The sequence below is a fragment of the Acomys russatus genome, chromosome 11, assembly GCF_903995435.1.
Source record: "Acomys russatus chromosome 11, mAcoRus1.1, whole genome shotgun sequence".
Classification (NCBI taxonomy): domain Eukaryota; kingdom Metazoa; phylum Chordata; class Mammalia; order Rodentia; family Muridae; genus Acomys; species Acomys russatus.
In genome coordinates, this window is record NC_067147.1 from 1,456,896 (window position 1) to 1,475,168 (window position 18,273).

General features: G+C 39.0%; 1 protein-coding gene across 1 annotated transcript; it reads right to left on the bottom strand.

Annotated features, from left to right (window-relative positions):
- Positions 1 to 4,755: 4,755 nt before the first annotated feature.
- Positions 4,756 to 6,395, bottom strand: LOC127195352 (PCI domain-containing protein 2-like). The gene has a single exon (XM_051152697.1). It carries the CDS (start codon positions 6,257 to 6,259, stop codon positions 5,186 to 5,188), a length of 1,074 nt encoding a protein of 357 aa, XP_051008654.1. The 5' UTR covers positions 6,260 to 6,395; the 3' UTR covers positions 4,756 to 5,185.
- Between the last annotated feature and the right edge of the window lie 11,878 nt (positions 6,396 to 18,273).

Genomic DNA, 18,273 nt, shown 5'->3' on the forward strand with positions numbered 1-18,273 from the left:
AATATACTTTATATTATTTGTGACTATTGTTAAGAATGCAGTTTCCCTAATTTCTTTCTTAGCCCATTTGTCATTTGTATACAGCAGGGATACTGATTTTTTTGGGGTTGATTTTGTATCCAGCCACTTTGCTGAAGTCATTTGTCAGCTGCAGGAATTTCTTTGTAGAATTTTTAGGGTCACTTATGAATACTATCATGTCATCTGTGAATAGTGATAGTTTGAGTTCTTCCTTTTCTATTTGTATCCCCTTGATCTCCTTTAGTTGTCTTATTGGTCTAGTGAAGACTTCAAGTACTATATTGAAGAGATATGGAGAGAGTAGACAGCCTTGTCTTGTCCCAGATTTCAGTGAAATTGATTTAACGTTTCTCTGCTTAGTTTGATGTTGACTCTAGGCTTGCTGTAATTTCCTTTACCATATTTACATATGTTTCTTGCATCCTGTCTCTCTCCAAGACTTTAAACATGAGTAGGTTTTGAATTTTTGTCAAATCCTTTTTCAGCATCTAAGGAGATGATCATGTGTTTTATCTTTCAGTTCACTTATATGATGGATTACATTGATGGATTTCTGTATATTGAACCATCCCTGCATGCCTGGGTTGAAGCCTACTTGCTCATGGTGAATGATATTTTTGTTGTGTTCTTGGATTTGGTTTGTAAATATTTTTTGAGTGGTTTTGCATCAATGTTCACATGAGAAATTGGTCTGAAATTCTCTTTCTTTGTGTGGTCTTTCTGTGGATTAGGTATCTAGGTGACTGTGGCCTCATAGAATGAGTTTGATAATGGTCCTTCTGTTTTTATTTTGTAGAATAAAGAGAATTGATATTAGCTCTTCTTTGGAGGCCTGGTAGAATTCAGCTCTGAATCCACCAGGTCCTCAAGTTTTTTGTTTTGTTTTTGTTTTAGTTTTTTGTTTTGTTTTGTTTTTTGGTTGGGAGACTTTTGACGACTGCCTCAATTTCCGTAGGAGATATAGGACTATTTAATTTGTTTATCTCATCTTGATTCAACTATGGTAGTTTGTATCTATCAAGAAAAATATCTATTTTTTTAGGTTTTTAAATTTTGTGGCACAAAGGCTTTTATAGTACTACCTATTGATTCTTTGGATTTCCTTGGTGTCTGTTGTTATATCTCTCTTTTCATTTCTGATTTTCTTGATTTTTTACTATTCCTTGGCCTTTTATTTAGCTTGGCTAAGGGTTTATCTATCTTGTTGATTTTCTCAAAGAATCAGCTCTTGGTTTCTTGATTCTTTGAATTGTTCTCTTTATTTAAAATTTATTGATTTCAGCCCTGAGTTTGATGATTTCCAGCCCTCTGGTGGGTCTGTTTCTTTTTGTTCTAGAGCTTTCAGGTGTGTTGTTAAGTTGCTAATAAAGGACCTCTCCAATTTCTTTATTTTTTAAAATATATTTTATTAATTTATTCATATTACATATAAATCGTTATCCCATCCCTTGTATCCTCCCATTCTTCCCTGCCTCCCATTTTCCCCTTATGCCCCCCCATAACTGTGAATGAGGGGGACCTCTTCCCCATTTATATGCTCATAGGGTATCAAGTCTCTTCTTTGTAGCCTGCTATCCTTCCTCTGAGTGCCACCAGGCCTCCTCATCCAGGGGATGTAGTCAAATATGGGGCACCAGAGTTTGTGTGAAGGTCAGTCCCCTCTCTCCACTCAACTGTGAAGAATGTTCTATCCATTGGCTAGATCTGGGTAGGGGTTTGAAGTTTATTGCTAATATTGTCCTTGGCTGATGCCATAGTTTGAGGAGGACCCCTGGCCCCAGATCCACCTGTCATAATGTTCTTCTTGTAGGTTTCTAGGACCCTCTGGATCGTTCTATTTCCTCACTCTCTCTTGCTTCTCTCACCTGGAGTCCCAATAGGATGCCTCCCCTCTGTTCCACTTTCCTGGTAAGTGAAGACATTCATGGGACATGCCCCTTGGGCTAGTGTCCAGGTATAAGCAAGTATATACCATTCGACTCCTTCTGCTTCTGGGCTAACTCACTCATTATGATCATTTCTAGTTTAATCTATTTGTCCACAAATTTCAATAATTCCTTGTTTTTAATAGCTGAGTAGTATTCCATAGTGTAAATGTATCACAGTTTCTTTATACATTCTTCTACTGAGGGACACTTGGGTTGTTTCCATGTTCTGGCTATTATGAATAAGGCTGCTTTGAACGTGGTTGAGCAAATGATCTTGTTGTGTGCTAGAGCATCTTCTGGGTATATTCCAAGGAGTGAAGCTGGGTCTTGAGGAAGCTCTATTCCCAGTTTTCTGAGACAGGGCCAGATAGATTTGCAAAGTGGCTGTACTAGTTTGCATTCCCACCAGCAATGAAGGAGTGTTCCTCTCTCTCCACATCCTGGCCAGAATGTGGTGTCACTTGAATTGTTGATCTTAGCCATTCTGATGGAATCTCAGAGTTGTTTTGATTTGCATTTCCCTGATGACTAAGGAGGTTGAGCATGTCTTTGAGTGTTTCTCAGCCATTTGATATTCCTCTGTTGAGAATTCTCTGTTTAGTTCTGAGCCCCGTTTCTCAATTGGGTTATTTGGTTTGGTGGTGTTTAATTTCATGAGTTCTTTATATATTTTGGATATTAGACCTTTGTCAGATGTAGGGTTGGTGAAGATCTCCCAGTCTGTAGGCTGTCACTTTGTTCTCTTGACAGTATCTCCTGCCTTACAGAAGCTTCTCAGCTTCATGAGGTCCCATTTATTAATTGTTGACCTTAAGGCCTGGGCTGTTGGCATTCTGTTCAGGAAGTTGTCTCCTGTGCCAATGAATTCCAGGCTTTCCCCCACTCTTTCTTCTAACAGATATAGTGTCTCTGGTTTTATGTTGAGGTCTTTGATCCATTTGGATTTGAGTTTTGTGCATGGTGATAAATAGGGGTCCAATTCCATTTTTTACACATAGACATCCAGTTAGACCAGTACCATTTGTTGAAGATTCTATCCTTTTTCCATTGAATAGATTTGACTTCTTTGTCAAAAATCAAGTGACCATATGTGTGTGGGTTCATTTATGGGTCTTCTATTTGATTCCACTGATCAATGAGCCTATTGCTGTGTCAGTACCATGCCGTTTTAATTACTGCCTCTTTATAGTACAGCTTGAGATCAGGTATGGAGATTCATCTTGAGGAACTTTTATTGTACAAGTTTGTTTTAGCTACTTTGGTCTTTTTGTTTTTTTATATGAAGTTGAGAATTGAACTTTCAATGTCTTTAGAAAATTGTGTAGGTATTTTGATAGAGATTGCATTGAATCTGTAAATTGGTTTTGGTAATATGGCCATTTTTAGTATGTTAATTCTACCAATCCATGAACAAGGAAGATCATTCCATCTTCTCATGTCATCTTCAATCTCTTTCTTCAGAGTTTTGAATTTTTTTCAAACAAGTCCTTCACTTGCTTAGTTAGAGTAAGTCCTAAATACTTTATATTGCTTGTGGCTAATGTGAAGAGTGTAGTTTTCCTAATTTCTTCCTCTGCATGCTTGTTGTTTGTATGTAGGAAGGCTACAGACTTTTCTGAGTTAATTTTGTATCCTGATATTTTGCTGAAGGTGTTTATCAGCTGTAGTAGTTCTCTGTTGGAATTTTGAGGGTTACTTATGTACACTATTACATCATCTGCAAATAGGGATAATTTGAATTCTTCTTTTCCCATTTGGATCCCCTTGATCTCCTTTTGTTGTCTTATTGCTCTTGCTAGAACTTTAAGGACTATGTTGAAGAGATACAAAGAGAGTGGGCAGCCTTGCCTTGTTTCCTATTTTAGAAGAATTTCCTTGAGTATCTCACTATTTAATTTGATTTTGGCTTTTGGCTTGCTGTGTATAGCCTTTATTATGTTGAGGTATGTGCCTTGTATTCCTGATCTCTCCAAAACTTTAAACATGAATGGGTGTTGGATTTTATCAAATGCTTTTTCTGCATCTAAGGAGATGTTCATGTGATTTTTAATTTTCAGTTTGTTTATATGGTGGATTACATTGATAGATTTCCATATATTAAACCATCCCTGCATGCCTTGAATGAAGCCTAATTGTTATGGTGAATGATATCTTTGATATGTTCTTGTATTTGTTTTACAAGTATTTTATTGAGTATTTTTGCATCAATGTTGATAGGAGAAATTGGTCTGAAATTCTCTTCCTTTGTTGGGTCTTTGTGAGGTTCAGGTATCAATGTGACTATGGCCTCATAGAATGAATTTGGTAATGTTTCACCCATTTCTGTCTTTTGGAGTAGCTTGAAGAGTATCAGTATTAGCACATCCCTGGAGGTCTGGTAGAATTTTGCCCTGAAACCACTTGGCCCTGGGCTTTTTTGGTTGGGAGGCTATCAATGATTGTGTCTATTTCTTTTTTTTTTTTTAAAACAAACAACCAAACAAAACATTTATTTATGTGTGCCTGAGTGAGCTTATGTACACATGTGTGCAGGAACCCACAGAGGCATTGGATCCCCTAGAACTGGAGTCGCAGACAGCTCTGAGATGCCATGTGGTGCTGGGAATCACCCTAACAGAGCAGTAATTGTTCTTTTTTTTTTTTTTTTTTTTTTACTCAGAGTCTTTTTATTGGCCATCAAAGATATCCAATCTTTTGAGAAATTGATCGATCAAAATGAACAAAAATAGCTTATAATGACAGAGTACTATTTACTTTCTCTTTTTTTTTTGTTTGTTTGTTTTTAACTGCTCAACCGTCTCTCCAACTTCTAAATTGTACTTAAAAAAAAAAAGCCTCAAGTAAACCAAGAATTCTGAGTTCACAAAATGCTCAGATTTTGACACATCATGTAACACATAATAAAGAATGCATCATTTGCATAAATTTGAATTACCTTTAAAAAAAAGGAAAGGAAAGGAAAAGCTACAAAGTGTTACAAAGACAGCCTCCATAAACATCACATAAAACCTAAGCAAGCACAGCTGCTTCTGTCCCAGGAGCTCACAAGCACCACTGGCCAGCCAAGGGTGTTTTTCCACAGGAATTCCAGGTCTCGGCAAGGCTGGCATGAGTCAGGACAATGGAGAACATGGCTCATCACTCAGGTGCTGGTGACCATCTCAGTGGCCCTGGGAAGCACCTTGGGCTGCAGAGGCCAGCTGCAGCAGGACTGCACTCCGTCTGCAGGGTCTGCGTCAGCACACGGTGGACAGTGGAGGGAAAGGGTTTTGCTTGCTAACAACCAGTTTCTGGTGTTGATGGGAGATGTAGCCTTTAATGTGGCCCATGTATATCAGGTTGGCCAGAATGCACTGGACTTCGTCAATGTCCACGTCTTCCACGTGCATGAATTTCAAGGCAACCAGAAAGGCATCAAGAGACAGCTGATGTGTTTTGAGTAACAAATGCACTTTCTTGAAGAGGTTCCTGTAAGTGATGATTTTCAGCTTCTCCAGGATGAGGAAGATGCCACAGCGGATGAAAAAAGTCTCATGCTTCGCCAGCGCCTCGTTGAGCAACAGCAGATTGCCCTCACTGACGGCTTTGGTCACTTCTGAAAACTGCATGAGGTGGTATTTCCTCAGGAGCTCGATGGTCGGCATGTGACCCAGCAGCATCTTCACTGGCAGCAGGTGGATGAGAATCATCCTCTTGTTCTTCTGGCTGGAGCGATGGCAGTGCTCAAAGGCAAACGACAGGTACTCCTCGGCTTGCTTGAAGTCACTGTCAAACATGGCCTTACGCCCGACAAAATACTTGTATGTGACTCTCTGGGCAGTGCTGTAGTCATCCTTCAAATTTGAGCTGTCAATGGCTCGGATAAGAGGCTTACACAAATGGAGTTTGTTGATCTTAAAGTAGATCTTAAACAGCTGGTTCACTAGGAACAGCATCCCCCACTTCTTGGAGTCCTCTATGCCAGCATGAGTGTCACTAGCACAGACTCGGAAGCAGCTCATCAGAAGCTCAGCGGCTTTTTCCAGCATGTCTCCAACTTTGCTCTTCCCTTTCTTTACCAACTGCTGATCTGCGTTATTGGAAAATATTCGAAGGTCAAGTGCTACTGCATACATGACAGGCAGAGCCCAGTTTTCTTCTTTGTGAGCCTGGAATGCCCGAAGGAATGATTGGACTATCACTGTCTGGAACATGTATGCCTCTATGAAGTCATGGTTCCCCACAGCAAAGGTACACCTGAGGTGAGCTGCGAACATTTCGTCATAAGGGGGCTCCAGAACTTGCTGGCATTTCTCTTCTGGAGAGGCCATCTGGAGCCATGGGTTGGCAACATGAGGGTGCTTGAAAGACACCAGCTCTGCACAGGATGCTCCATCTCTGGTGTCAATGGCTTCATATACCTGCTGTAGGTACTGGTTGATGGTGATGTGCGCAATAGTAGCGGCAGCGGGCCGATTGTGTCTATTTCTATAGGAGAAATGGGACTACTTAGCTTGTTTATCTGTTCTTCACTCAATTTCGGCAAGTGGAACTGATCAAGAAAATTGTCTATTTCCCTTAGATTTTCGAAGTTTTTGTGGCATATATACCTTCGAAGTAGGATCTTATGATTCTTTGTATTTCTTTGGTGTCTGTTCTTATGTCTCCCTTTTCATTTCTGATTTTGTTGATTTGGATACTGTCTCTCTGCCTTTTGGTTAGTTTGGCTAATGGTTTTTGTATCTTGTTGATTTTCTCAAAGAACTAGGTCTTGGTTTTGTTGATTCTTTGGACTGTTTTCTTTGTTTCTAATTTATTAATTTCATCTCTGAGTTTGATTATTTTTAGTCGTCTAATCCTCTTGGGTGTTTCTGCTTCTTTTTTTCTAGGGCTTCCAGTTGTGTCGTTAAGTTGCTTATGTGGGATGTTTCCAATTTCTTTTTAAAGACACTTAGTGCTATGAATTTTCCTCTTAGCACACCTTTCAATGTATCCCACAAATTTGGGTATGTTGTTTCTTCATGTTCATTGAATTTCAGGAAGTCCTTAATTTCTTTCTTTATTTCTTCCCTGACCCAGGTGTCATTAAGTAGAGAGTTGTTTAGTTTCCATGTATGTGTAGGCCTTTTGCTATTTCTGTTGTTGTTGAAGTGCAGCCTAAGACCATTGTGATCTGATAGGATACAAGGTATTATTTCAATTCTCTTGTATCTGTTGAGGCTTGCTTTGTGACCTACTATGTGATCAATTTTGGAGAAGGTTCCATGGGGTGCAGAGAAGAAGGTATATTCCTTTTTGTTTAGGTGAAAGGTCTATAGATATCTGTTAGATCCATTTGATTCATGGCATTGGTTAATGATGTTATTTCTCAGTTTAGTTTCTGTTTCAATGACCTATCCTTCCATGAGAGTGGGGTGTTGAAGTCTCCCACTATTATTGTGTGGGTATTGATGTGTGGTTTAAGCTTCATTAATAGATCTTTTACCAATGTGGGTGCCCTTGTATTGGGGGCATAGATGTTTAGAATTGTGATGTCATCTTGGTTGACTTTATCTTTGATGAGTATGAACTGTCCTACCTCATCCCTTTTGATTAATTTTGGTTGAAAGTCTATTTTGTTAGATAGTAAAATGACTATGCCTGCTTGCTTCTTGTGACCATTTGTTTGGAATGTTTTTTTCCAGCCTTTTACCCTGAGGTAATGTCTATGATTATGGGTGAGATGTGTTTCTTAAATGTAGAAGAATGTTGGATCTTGTTTATGCATCCATTCAATTAGTCTGTACCTTTTTATTGGAGAATTGAGACCATTGATGTTGAGAGATATTAATGACCAGTGACTGTTAAGAGTCTTAATTTTGATGTTGGTTCTAGTAGAGCAGTTGTGTGGTTATATTTTTGCAGTAGTGTTGTTATCTATTTCCTGTGTAGTTTTGTTTGTAGCTTGTCCCTTTGGGGGTGCAGTGTTCCTTCTAGTGCCTTCTGTAATGCTGGATTTGTGGATAGGTACCCTGTGATTTTGTTTTTGTCATGGAATATTTTGTTTTCTCCATCAGTGGTTATTGATAGTTTTGCTGGGTAGTCTGGCCTGGCATCTGTGATCTCTTAGGGTTTGAAGGGTCTCTGTTTAGACCCTTCTGGCTTATATGTTCTCTGCTGAGAACTCGGTTGTAATTCTGATAGGTTTGCCATTAAATGTTATTTGGCCCTTTTCCCTTGCAACTTTTAATATTTTTTCTTTGTTTTTTATATTTTGTGTTTTGATTATTATGGGATGAGATGTTTTCCTTTCTGGTCTATTCTATTTGGTGTTCTGTAGGCCTCTTGTATGTTTATAGGCACATTTTTCTCCAGATTGGAGAAGTTTTCTTCTATGATTTTGTTGAGAATATTTTCTGGTTCTTGGATTCTGGCATCTTCTCTTTCCTCAATGCCTATTATCCTCAGATTTCTTCTTTTCATGGTGTCTTTGATTTCTTGGATGTTTTGTGTCAGGGGTTTTATAGATTTTGCATTTTCCTTAATGGTTGCTTCAAGATCTGTGATTGTATCTTCTATATCGGAGATTCGTTCCTCCATCTCTTGGATTCTGTTAGACAGGCTCGCCTCTGTGTTCCTCTCCTTCCTCTCTGAGCTCTCATGTTCCTGTTTTTCTTCTGTCTGTGTGTTTATCATTGAATCCATTTTCATCTTCTGATGACTTTTTGATTTCTTTCATCTGATTGTATTTTTCTGAGTTTCTTCCATTGCCTCTTTATAGGTCTTCAGAGCTTGAACCATTTTATTGATTTCTTTCATCTGGTTGTTTGTATTTTCCTGAAAAATTTCCAGTTCCACTCTATGTGCTTCTTTTATGTGTGTCACCTGTTTGGCTGTGTCTTCCTGTATTTGATTATGAATTTCATTTGTTTCCTCCATTATCATCCTCATTACTAAGGATTTGAAGTAATTTTCTTGTATTTCTGTTGTGTTTGAGTTCTCTGGGTTGTTTTCTTTGGGATAGATGGAAAGTGGAGATGCTATATTGTTTTGGTTTTGTGTGTGTGTGTGTGTGTGTGTGTGTGTATGATTCTATACTCTCCTTCAGTCATCTTACCATCTCTGTTTTTGGCAGGTAGCTGCTGGAGTTGGGTGCAGGGAGTCCAATGATAGATTTACTTGTTTTCTCATGAATTTTCTAGTCCAGAAACTCTGATGCTTCACTGGTCTGGAAGCCAGGAGGACAGCCCTGTAGTTTGAGTCTGTCACAGTCAGTGATCCCCAGCTCCTCTGTACTTGTCCTGGGTCTCAGAATGCGAGGTGAGTCAAGCCAAAGTGTCCGCAGCCTTCTCGGTCCCCTTGTGGCATTGGAGCTCTCCATGGACTGAAGCAGGTGGGGCAGAGGGTATCTGATGACCACTCTACTCCTTGTCTCTCTGAGATTTCCTTAGTCTGAGAGCTCTGAATCACCACTGGTCTGTTGTTCCTGGTAGTGTTTAAGGACCCAGACTGGTAGCAGAGTCCAGGTTAGTGTCACAGGGTCCAAACTGCACACACACTGAATCCAGTTTATGTTTCTGGACCCAAACAGGTTTTGTGGCCTAATCCACACACATAGTCCAGTTAGTTCTGAGTCCAACCAGGCTCATAGGCCCAAACTGCACACTTAGCTCGCAGAGTTCAGCTAACTTCTCAGGGCCTGGACCACATTCAGAGTCCAGCCAGAGTCTCAGGCCAAAACTGTCTACCAAGTTCAGCTAGGGACTCTGTGCCCAAGCCGTGCACCAAACTCAGCTAGGTCTCAGGGGCCGAACCGTGCACCAGGTCTAGTTTGGGTCTCAGGGCATGAGCTGCACTTTGAGTTGAGCTTGGGTCACGGGGCCCAAATCTTGCACAGAGTCCCCTCTTCCGCAGTAATTCCCTCTGGTCACCACACCAATTACCTCTGCCGGAGGGTTTCCAGCTGCAAACCTCAGCCACTGCAGCTCTGTTCCAAGAACATCCTCGCTTCTCCCATGTGCAGGGGTAGACAGGTTTTCTATATTTTGGTTCTTTCAAACTGTGGAGTACTCCCCTTGTAGTGGGGTGGGGAGCTTGGTGTTCCTGGTTAAGAATTCCATGCAATTCTCTGAATCCTTTACTGGAGCTTCTAAACACAGTCTAAGCTGCTCTCTGCCATCTTGGATCTGTCTCCAATTTTTTAATAAAGGCATCTAGTCATATGTACTCTCCTTTTAGCACTGCTTTCATTGTGTCCCTTAAGTTTGGATATGTTGTGCCTTCAGATTTGTTGAATTCGAGGACGATTTTAATTTCTTTTTTATTTCATTCTTTATGTAGTTATCATTGAGTAGAGAGTTGTTCAGTTTCCGTGAGTTTGTAGGCTTTCTATTGTTATTGAATTTCAGCTTTAATCCACAGTGGTCAGATAATATGCAAGGTATTATTTTGATCTTTTTGTATTTGGTGAGGTATGCTTTGTGACCAAGTATATGGTCAATTTTGGAGAAGGTTCCATGAGGTGCTGAGAAGAAGGTGAATTCTTTCATGTTTGGGTGAAAAGTTCTATATATATCAGTTAGGTCCATTTGATTCATGACATCTATTAGTTTTGTTGTTTCTCTATTTAGTTTCTGTTGTGATGATCTATCTGTTAGTGAGATTGGGGCCTTTAAATCTCCCACCATTAAAACGTGGGCTTCAATGTGTGATTTAAACTTTAGTAATGTTTCTTTCCTGATTGTGGGTGCTCCTGTATTTGGGGCATAGATGTTTAGAACCGAGAAGTCATCTTGGTATATTTTTCCTTTGATGAGTATGAGGTGTCCTTCTCCATCTCTTTTGATTATTTTTAGTTTAAAGTCTATTTTATTAGATACTAGAATGGCTACTCCATCTTGCTCCTTGGGTCTGTGTGCTTGAAATACCTTTTTCCAGCCATTTACTCTAAGGTAATGTTTATCTTTATTGCTGAGGTGTGTTCCTTGTATGCAGCAGAATGATGGGTCTTGTTTTCACATCCATTCTGTTAGCATGTGTTTCTTCATTGTGTTGTTGAGGTCATTGATGTTAAGAGATATTAGTGACCAGTGGCTATTGGTTCCTACTGTTTTGATGCTGGTAGTGGGACATAGAGAGAGAGAGAGAGAGAGAGAGAGAGAGAGAGAGAGAGAGAGAGAGAGAAAGAGTAATTTCTTTTGTTTTGGGGGGTATTGGGTTATTTATTTCCTTTGCTTTCCTGTGTAAAATTACCCACCTTAGGTTGGAGTTTTCCTTCTAGTATCTTCTGTAAAGCTAGATTTGTGGTTGTGAACTGTTTGAACTAGGTGTTGTCATGGACTATCTTGTTTTCTCCATCTATGGTGATTGGAAGTTTTGCTGAGTATAGTAGTCTGGATTGGCATCTGTGGTCTCTTATAGTTTGCATGACATCTTTCCAAACCCTTCTGGCTTTTGTAGTCTCCACTGAGAGGTTGGGTGTAATTCTGATAGGTTTGCCTTTATATGTGACTTAGCCTTTTTCTCTTGCAGCTTTTAATACTCTTTTGCTTTGTTTTGTTTTGTTTTGTACGTTTAGTGTTTTGATTATTATGTGATGGGAGGATTTTCTTTTTTGATCCAATCCATTTGGAGTTCTTTAGGCTTCTTGTATATTTGTGGACCTTCTTTCTTTAGGTTAGGAAAGTTTTCTTCCATAATATTGTTGAAAATATTTTCTGGGCCTTGCAGTTGGGAGTCTTTTTTTTCTTCTACTTCTGTGATTCTAAGGTTTGGTCTTTTCATAGCATCCCAGATTTATTGGATATTCTCTGTCAGGAGATTTTTATATTTAACTATTTTTTTAACTTCTGTATCCATTTCTTGAGTCATATCTTCTATCTCTGATATTCTTTCTTCCTTCTCTTGAATTCTGTTGGTAATGTTCATCTCTATACGTCATGTCCTTTTCTCTAGGGTTTCCACTTCCTAGATTATCTCAGATTATGATTTCTTCTTAGCTTCATAGCTTCTATCTTCATTTTTAGGTCTCCTCCTGTTTGATTAGAGTTTTTAAAGTGATTTGCTCAATTCTTTCATCCCTTTCTTTGTGTATTCCTGTCTTAGGCTGAGAGATTTTTGTTCCTCCTTTAAGGTCTCTGTCATTTGCATAACCTCAGATTTGAAATCCTTCTTTTCTGCATTAAGTATGATTGCATCTCCAAGGCTTGTTGTGGTGGTGGGACTGCTGGTTTCTCATGGTATCAAATGGTCCTGGGGATTGTTGCTCATGTTCTTATGCTGACCTCTTCCCATTGTAATATCTCTGGTTGGAGTGTGTGTCCAGTGCCTGCCTGGACCATGGAACTTTCTGTGGCTTTTCTGGGTGACCGGAGGTCAGATCCACTAGTGTTCCAGACTGTGGTGTTTGCTGGGTGCTAGAACCCACAGACACTGGTGATTTTGCAGTCTCTGGCTTGCTCTGTGCCCTAGGGAGATCAAGAGGTGCCCACAAGCCAAGCATGTGGCACTAGTCTTCAGAGGATGCATGCCAGTTTCTGTGGGGACCAGGGACTTTGTTGCTTTGCTGGGTGGCTGGAGGCTGGACACAACTGTCCTCCATAGAATTTGGATTCCTTTCACCTGTGAGTCACCGGTACCGATGATTTTCTTATTCTTAGGTTGCTGAATAGTCACTGCTGTCCTACTGATCAAACAAAGTGTGTGTTAGGCATCGTCATCTTGAATCCTTCCTGTAGTCTCATTTATTAATTGTTAATCTTAGTGCCTGAACTATTGGTGTTCTGTTCAGAAAGTTGTCTTCTGTACCAATGCACTCAAGGCTATTTCTTGTAATGGAAGTTTTGGTTTCTTTGTAAACTCAGTTATGTTATGTAAATGTGCTTTTGTTTTAATCCCCAGTGTGGGATTTTAATTTGGCTTTAGTATGTCCAAAGCCGATAATTGCCTTCTACAGGGTGTGGTGTTTGCCAGCTGCTAACTGTGAAGAGAGGCATGTTCTAGGACTCTGAGATAAATAAGAGAGCCTGGAAAGAGAAAGTCTGGCATAGTGTGCAGTGGTGGCCTGTGGTATGTAGCAGTTTGGAGAGACTGAAGACAGATGGTGTGGTGGCTTGGAGATAGATGGAGAGCATCATTTCAAAGCAGAAGCTCAGAGGATACTGCTTGCTGCATTTGCTGTTGATAGAGATTGGTAATGTCCTAAAAGAACCTCATTGATGCATCCCGGAGTAGTAAAGGGGTGTTCCCCATCTCTCCACTAATCTTTCTCTCTTACTCAGGGCTATGGAGTTGTTGGAAGAAAGGTAGAGGCTTCAATACCCCAAATAAAATAGAGTTTGAAAACAAGCATCTACAATTGTCTACTTTCTCTTTAATTATATTTAGTGTATTCTGTTTTATGTTGAGGTCTGTAATCCACTTGGAATTGAGTTTAGTTAAGGGTGATAAACATGGATCTATTTGTATTCTTCTGCATGCAGATATCCAGTCAGACCAGTATCATTTGTTGAAGATGTTTTCTTTTTTCCATTGTATGGTTTTTGGCTCCATTGTCTGTAGGTGTATGGGTTTATTTCTGACTCTTTGATTCATTTACATTGATCACCCTGTCTGTTTTTATGCCAATATTGTGAAGTTTTTTTTATAACTGTTGCTCCATAGCACAACTTGAAATCAGGGATGGTGATGCCTCCAGAAGTTATTTTACTGTACAGAATTGTTTTAGCTCTCCTAGGTCTTTTATTTTTTCATTTGAAGTTTAGAATTGCTTTTTCAAGGTCTGTAAGGAATTGTGTTGGGATTTTCATGGGAATTGCACTGAATCTATAGATTGCTTTTGGTAAAATGGCCATTTTTACTATGTTAATCCTACCAATCCATGAGCATGGGAGATCTTTCCATCCTCTGATATCTTTTTCAATTTCTTTCTTCAGAGATTTGAAGTTTTTCTTTCATATGAGTCTTTCACTTGTTTTGTTAGAGTTACAGCAATATATTTTATATTATTTGTAGCTATTGTGAAGAGTGTACTTTCTCTAACTTCATTCTCATCCCATTTATCACTTGTATAAAGGAGGGTCACTAATTTTTTTGAGTTAATTTTATATCCAGCCATCTTGCTGAAGGTGTTTCTTAGCTGTAGGAGTTCTCTGTTAAAAATTTGGGGTTTACTTATGTGTACTATCATATTATCTGTGAATAGAGATACTCTGACTTCTTCCTTTCCAATTTGTATCCATTTGATCTTTTTTAGTTGTCTTATTGTTCAAGCTAAAACTTCAAATATTATATTGAATATATATGGAGAGAGTAGGCAGATTTGCCCCTGATTTTAGTGGAATTTCTTTGTTTCCCTGATGTCTGTCTCCAAGACGTTTAACATGAAGGGCATTGGATTTTGTCAAAGTCTTTTTCAGCATCTAAAAAGATGATCATGTGTTGTTATTGTTGTTGTTTCTTTCTCATTTTCTTTATATAGTGGATTACATTGCTGAATTTTTGTATATTGAACTATCCCTACATCTTTTGGATGAAGCCTACTTGATCATGGTGGATTATGTTTTTGATATGTTCATGGATTTGATTTGTGAGTATTTTATTGAGCATTTTTGCATCAATGTTCACAAGGGAGATTGGTCAGGAATTATCTTTCTTTTTTTTTCAGTTTCTCATTTGTTATTTATTTATTTATTTATTTAATCACTTATGCCTGAACATAGCCCCTCTCTTCTCTCCTTACAGTCCCACCCTCATGCACCCATTCCCCCTTTTCCTTCTTCTCTGAGGAGAACAGCCCAAGTGGTACCAGCCCACCCTGGCATCATCCAAAGGAATTTAACTACATCCAAGAAAACAGAGCAAATAAATAACTTCAGACCAGCAAACAAAGGGAAACACTCACACAAAGACACACACAGACACAGACAGACAGAGACAGACAGAGACAGACAGACAGACACACATACACACACATACACACACACACATACATACACACACACATACACACATACACACACACATGCACACAGACACACACACACACATACATACACACACACACACACATATACACACACACACACATACACACAGACACACAGACACACACACACACACACACACACACCATCAAAATTATAGGAATTAATCATCATTGGTCATTAAAATTCTCAATATCAATTAATTTAATTGCCAAAAACAAAATCAGAAAAAAACCACACAGGCTAACAGAATAGATACAAAAAGAGGACCCATTATTCTGCGGCATAAAAGAAACACACTTCAGCAACAAAGATAGACATTACCCCAGAGTAAAGAGCTGGAAAAAATTTTCCAAGGAAATGGGCTCAAGAAACAAGCTTAAGTGGCCATTCTAGTATATAATAAAATAGATTTACAATTAAAATTAATCAAAGGAGAAGGGGAAAGAGATTTCATACTCATTGAAGGAAAAATCCACCAAGATGTCATCTCAGTTCTGAACATCTATGCCACAAATGCAAAGGCATGCATACTCAAAAATGGAACACTAATTAACTTAATACACTGATCCCCACACATTAATAGTGGGGGACTTCAACATCCTATTCTCACCAAGGATAGGTCAACAAGAAAGAAACTAAACAGAGAAATAATGAAACTAACCAACATTATGAGTCAAATGGACCTAGGATACATTGACAGAACATTTCACTCAAACAGAAAAGAAAATACCTTCTTCTCAGCATCTCACAGAACCATCTCTGAAACTGACCATATAGTCTGTCACAAAGCATCAACAGATATAAGAGAATTGATTTAATCCCCTGTATCTTATCAGACCACCATAGATTAAAGTTGGACTTCAACAACCACAGAAACAACAGAAAGCTGACAAATTCATGGAAGCAGAACAACTCTTTACTTAATGACCACTGAGATAGAGTAGAAATAAATTAAAGGCTTTCTAGAAATAAATGAAAATAAAGGCACAACCTACTCAAAATTACAGGACACAATGCCATGCAAAGAGAAAAATTCACAGCACTATGCCTTCATAAATAACTCAGAGAGATCTCATACTAGAATTTAGAAAGGTCTAGAATGAAAAGAAGTAAAATCATGCAAAAGGAATTGATGGTGGGAAATAAGCTCAGGGCTAAAACCAGTGAATTAGAAACAAAAAGAACAATACAAAACCCCAAGAAACCAAGATCTGGTTCTTTGAGAAAATCAGTGAGATAGACACACTCTTAGCCAAACTAATTTAAATGCAGAGAGACAGTATTCAAATCAACAACATCAGAAATGAAAAGGGGGGCATAACAATGACAGACACTGAGAAATCCCTGATTTCTTGAGCCTTTACTGCTCAACATGTGCCTTATACGTTGTCTTCTGATTTAAGTTTGCAGTTGAGTCTAAGAGAGAAGCACACTGCTCATGAGACAGATCTCAGTGACCTTATTACTCTGACTGCTCTTATCAGATTTTCACTGTTACAGAAAAACATTAAATAGTTTCTATCAGTGTACAATTATGTTAGGTTCCAATATGTATGTACAGTGTGAAATATTTGTGTCAGATTATTCATGGAAATCTTTGTGACTATTTATCATTTATCATGAAGACTATAGAAATTCTTCTAGTCTTCTGTACTTTGTCATACATTATATATATATATATATATATACATATATATATACACACATATATATATATACACATATATATATATATATACACACACACATTCTACCATGTAACGACACACATGAGTTGTTCCTAACTAGTTGTATCCCAGTTTTAACCCCATTCTTGATTCTGTTCCATTCACCCCAGCTCTAGTAACTTCTTTTCTATGTTCAATGACCAAGACATTAAACTTGTGGATTCTTTATGTAAGCATATTGTACAGAACTTTCCTTTCTGTGCTTAGACTATTTTACTTAAAATAATGATTTCCAGTTCCACCAATGTTGCTATAATTGATAAGATTCCATCTGTTAATGACTGAATAGTATTCTGTGTGTATATATAACAGCATTGCTTTGGCCATTAATCAGATGATAGACACTTAGATTGTCTCCTTGGTTGTACTGAAGTTGACTGGTTTGAGTGACTGCATTGGGTCACAAAATAATGTCAGTTTGGTCTATGAAGTCCACTTTCCTCAACTTAAATTCTGGCATCACCACTGACTTCACAGAAACATCTTCCTCTGTGTTTGCATCTTGTTTGCCCATGTATTGGTATTACTCACATGAACTAAAGTGTGGAAGCAGCTCTAGTGTCCATAGGTGGATAAATAACAAGCATCACATGGCAGTCAGACACAACTGAGTATTTTTAAGCCTTAAAAATGGAGGAATTCCTGGCCCATGATGCATCCTGAGTGAGCCTGGCAGACATGCTTGGGGAGCAGCCAGATACAGCAGTGTATGACTCCATTGGACAGGGAACTAAGGACTCTTCTTCCTGCTGTTTCTTCTTTGCTCTTGGTCTCTCACTCTATCCGAATGATTCACTTCTCAGCCGTGGCCACACACAAATACTCCACACACCATTTTGTGGATCTGTCTCACTAGCCAGAGGATCAGGAACCATAGGCCCTCAGTCAGGAGGCTTTGATTTCATACATTGCTTGAAGGTGTACAGAAGTTTGTTGATAAATAAGGTGCATTGTGAATTGCCGCTTGCTTTTCAGTAGAGGGTTGCTGGAGAGATGCCAGTACTCAGTAATGACATGAATGATGGAGCCCGTTATCAAAGTTTGGTAAAATGTGCATACCACAAAGATAATCATTTTAAACTACTTTTAGAAGTGCAGCCAAGTGGAATTAAGAACTTCTCCACCATTGTACAACCCCAAGGCCACCCACCTCCCGGAGGTTCTTGTTCCCAGCTGAGCAGCTCAGCAGCCAGTGAGCTCACCATCCACAGCCCCTCTTTAATCACTGCAGCATCTTCAGGGCTCATCCATGGTGCAGCACAGGCCAGATTTCTTTCTGAAGGCCGAGCAACATCAGGAAAGGCCAGATCTTGATGAGTTGGCAGGTATGCAGGGTGGGGATGGACACAACGATAGTTTGAGACTTCTCTGCGAGAAAGGCCCATTCTTGGAGGCTGTTAAATGACACTGGAATAAATTGCCCATTTTGTTGCTGTCCGAATGGAGTATAGGTCCTATCACTTGGAAAGGAGTCAATAGAACTTGTAAGCCACAGAAATGTGAAGGACTTATAAGGTCCTTAAACTCTTGTGGACTTTGGATTGAATGTTAGGAGTGGCTCTAGAACTGTCCAGTTCTGTCGTTAGATTTTCGTTGTGTGGCCATGTTTTCTTACTATTCAATAGGCTCATATTTATTTCAATATGGTGTTGG

Coding starts and splice junctions, on each gene's coding strand:
- LOC127195352 (XM_051152697.1), bottom strand. CDS start 6,259: ATGGCCTCTCCAGAAGAGAAATGCCAGCAAGTTCTGGAGCCCCCTTAT.